The sequence below is a fragment of the Penaeus vannamei genome, chromosome 3, assembly GCF_042767895.1.
Source record: "Penaeus vannamei isolate JL-2024 chromosome 3, ASM4276789v1, whole genome shotgun sequence".
Lineage (NCBI taxonomy): Eukaryota > Metazoa > Arthropoda > Malacostraca > Decapoda > Penaeidae > Penaeus > Penaeus vannamei.
In genome coordinates, this window is record NC_091551.1 from 28,017,086 (window position 1) to 28,020,013 (window position 2,928).

The 2,928-nt window shown below is 40.9% G+C and overlaps 1 protein-coding gene across 1 annotated transcript; it reads right to left on the reverse strand.

Moving 5' to 3' along the window:
* Positions 1–218: 218 nt before the first annotated feature.
* Positions 219–2,718, reverse strand: LOC113828691 (sodium/mannose cotransporter SLC5A10-like; the record flags this gene model as incomplete). The annotated part of the gene is given in 3 exon segments (XM_070143700.1): positions 219–1,605; positions 1,801–1,945; positions 2,547–2,718. Coding segments are annotated over 3 exon segments (384 nt in total), but the record flags the coding sequence as incomplete, so codon positions are not given.
* Positions 2,719–2,928: the final 210 nt, after the last annotated feature.

The window sequence follows — 2,928 nt, forward strand, 5'->3', positions numbered from 1 at the left end:
TATATATATTAGTATGTCTTTATGTATATCTATCTCTATATATATGTGTGAGTATATGTGTATGTGTGTGTGTGCGTGTGTGTGTGTGTTTGCGTTTGTATGAAAGAGACCAAAAGAGAGAATTGTATCCAGATTGATAATTGGAAATGGGGCATAATGAAACGATATTTTTTGTACCTTATTATTATTATTTTTTTTTTGCGAAATGTTTACACATCTTTCATTGTCCCTGTCATTGGTGGTGTATATATCCTTACAAGTTAAATCAACAGTGAGAAATGGGAGCATTGATACATGAAAATAATTATTTTTACAACACATATAATAGATCCTGTACAACAGAACTTCGTTCCTAATTTTTAAACGTCTTTTTATCACTCAACCAAGTCATCTGCCTTGCGTTCACTCGGCGCACTAAAGAAGCCACCAAGTACGGAACAAGGGCTATATTAGTATGTGTAAGTGCTCATATAGCCCTTGGCACAGAAGGGGTGCGGCCCATAGTGAACGGGCTCTGGCGCTGCGGAAACACGGGGAAGATCTACATTTTGCAGAGGGCTTCGTGGCAAGAAAGAGGTGATTTGGAGGCTGAAGCTGTAATTGGAAATATTGGAAGATGTGGTGCAGTAAAAGGAAAGTTACGTGAGGAGGCGGGGAAGTAAAATGGTTGGAGGAAATCCATGCTACATACTGTAATGTTGCAGTTACATATCACCCACTGGCACAGGGCCCTTTTCTCCAATGAGAAACGAAAAACTTTATTACATTCTTATCCCTTGATAAATCTACACAACGATACCCACCAACCAAGACCGTAGTCCGTAGTGGCTGCATATTCTACGGCATTCACACCAAGGTCATTATAACTTACATGGACCTTGATTCACACTACTGTGCCGTCCACAAGAAAATGTAATGCTTGGGTGTTTCTGTAGCGCTAGTAAACACAAGACTGATTTGCAATATGCTTGAACTATGATGTGCAAATCAGTTCTCTAACAAGGCAACGGCAAGAAGACACAATATCTAATGCCAACCTTCCGTAATCTATCACATGGGATCTCGGCGTCACTTTTTTAGAGAAGGGCAAGAATACAACCAAAGTCCATAACTACTGGCCTTGTAACTTTGATTTTGCTGGATCAGGACAAGACAGAAAATGAAATTAAATAATGAGACTGACGAGAAGATGAATAAAAAGAAAAATTAAATGCGTTCGATCCATCTCCGTAGCTAGGCTATACTTATTTAGAAATGCTTAAAAGCCACGTGGATTGCTTGATGTAAAACTTATAGATTTGTTTTATATGCCATGGAGGAGATTCCTGGGCATTTTATTAGTTGTTTTCTAATATAGAGCTCAGCGCAGATCCTAGTATACATAACTCTATATAAAAATACACAATATATTGTTAGAAAAGGTTTCTTAAGAGCTACTCGTATAAACTATATATATATATTTAAAACTGTACAATCATTATCTCTATCTAATATCTGTATAAACGAAAACTGGCGTCTTGACGAAAATAGCACCGAGTTTAAGCGAAGAATCCCCAGACAAAGGTCGTGAGGGCCAGGCACACGACGGCGTTGTAGTTCACGAAACTGGAAAGGAGAAATGAAGCGAGATGATTAAGTGATAAGATAAGGACGTTATCAATCAATAGATTTCATACACACACACACACACACACACACACACACACACACACACACACACACACTTACCACACACGCACCCACCCAACGACACACACGCAGCCATCCACTCATATACACACGCAAAAGCGGCACATTTACTTTTTCCAGAAGGGCGGTTCCTTAAGGAAGGCGGCAGCATCTGCAGCCTTCTCGCTTTCAGTCAAGACGACCTTGGGACCTTCTTCTTCTTCCTGAGTCGGGGCGAAGCTGAAGAACTTCTTGATGCGCTGGAAAATGCTTTCTTCTGGAAGGAAGGGGCGATGATGATGATATTGATATAAAGAGTATATGATAACGGTAATGATCCATATGAATAAGAATGCATCATATTACCATAATAACAACAATAAAAATAATTAAAATATCAATAGCAATGACATAAGTAATTGGTAGTGTTGGTATATTGAAGGGCGTTATTGGTATACAGAGGAATATTTTTTTTGTACAGTGAAGGGCATTATTGGTTAAGGTAAAGCGGGGAAAGGGAAGACACGTGAGGAATCGATGTGCAGGGGAAGGAATCCGGTGGACGAGGGAAATGTACATGATAACAGAGTTGAATATTTCCCGTCAGCTGTTCTTTTATTTCATTTACTTTTTCTCACTTTTTTTGTGTGTGGGGGGGGGGATCACCATAAACGACCTCGGTGCATTTATGCTGCATTATCTTTTACATGAAGGAATAAGAGACGAAGACAACAAAAACGCGCTATACGAGACTATACTAGGAATCAAGTTCAATCAATATTCAATGAGACTATGCAAGGAATCGAAACATTACAAAATCAGATTCCAAGTGTCCAAGCGGGCTTCCGTGAGCGTAACTGATACGGTACTTGACTCACCTTCAGCATGGGTTTCTACTTCCATCTGATGTGTCGCGCCGTTGCTCCCGTTGACAGCATTCTCAGCGTGTCCTCCGTTCGTGGCCGGGGCGTCGTCGTCACCGTCGTCCTCCTCCTCCAACGGATGCCTGATGCGAGGGTCGTAGCGCGTCCAGAAGGTCAGCCGATATAGCTACGGGGATGGAAAGGGTCGCTAAGACGTAGGCGTTGGCAGTTACACATGAATATCAATTATAGAAATCATATCAGACCTATAACCTGACCCGCGGATATCAATAAGACAGCTACCGTAATATATGAATTGGGCAGCTTCCTCAATAAATCGAATACCGCAGCTACTTTACCACGGTACTCGTACCATTTCTACTTCCAAAATATCCCC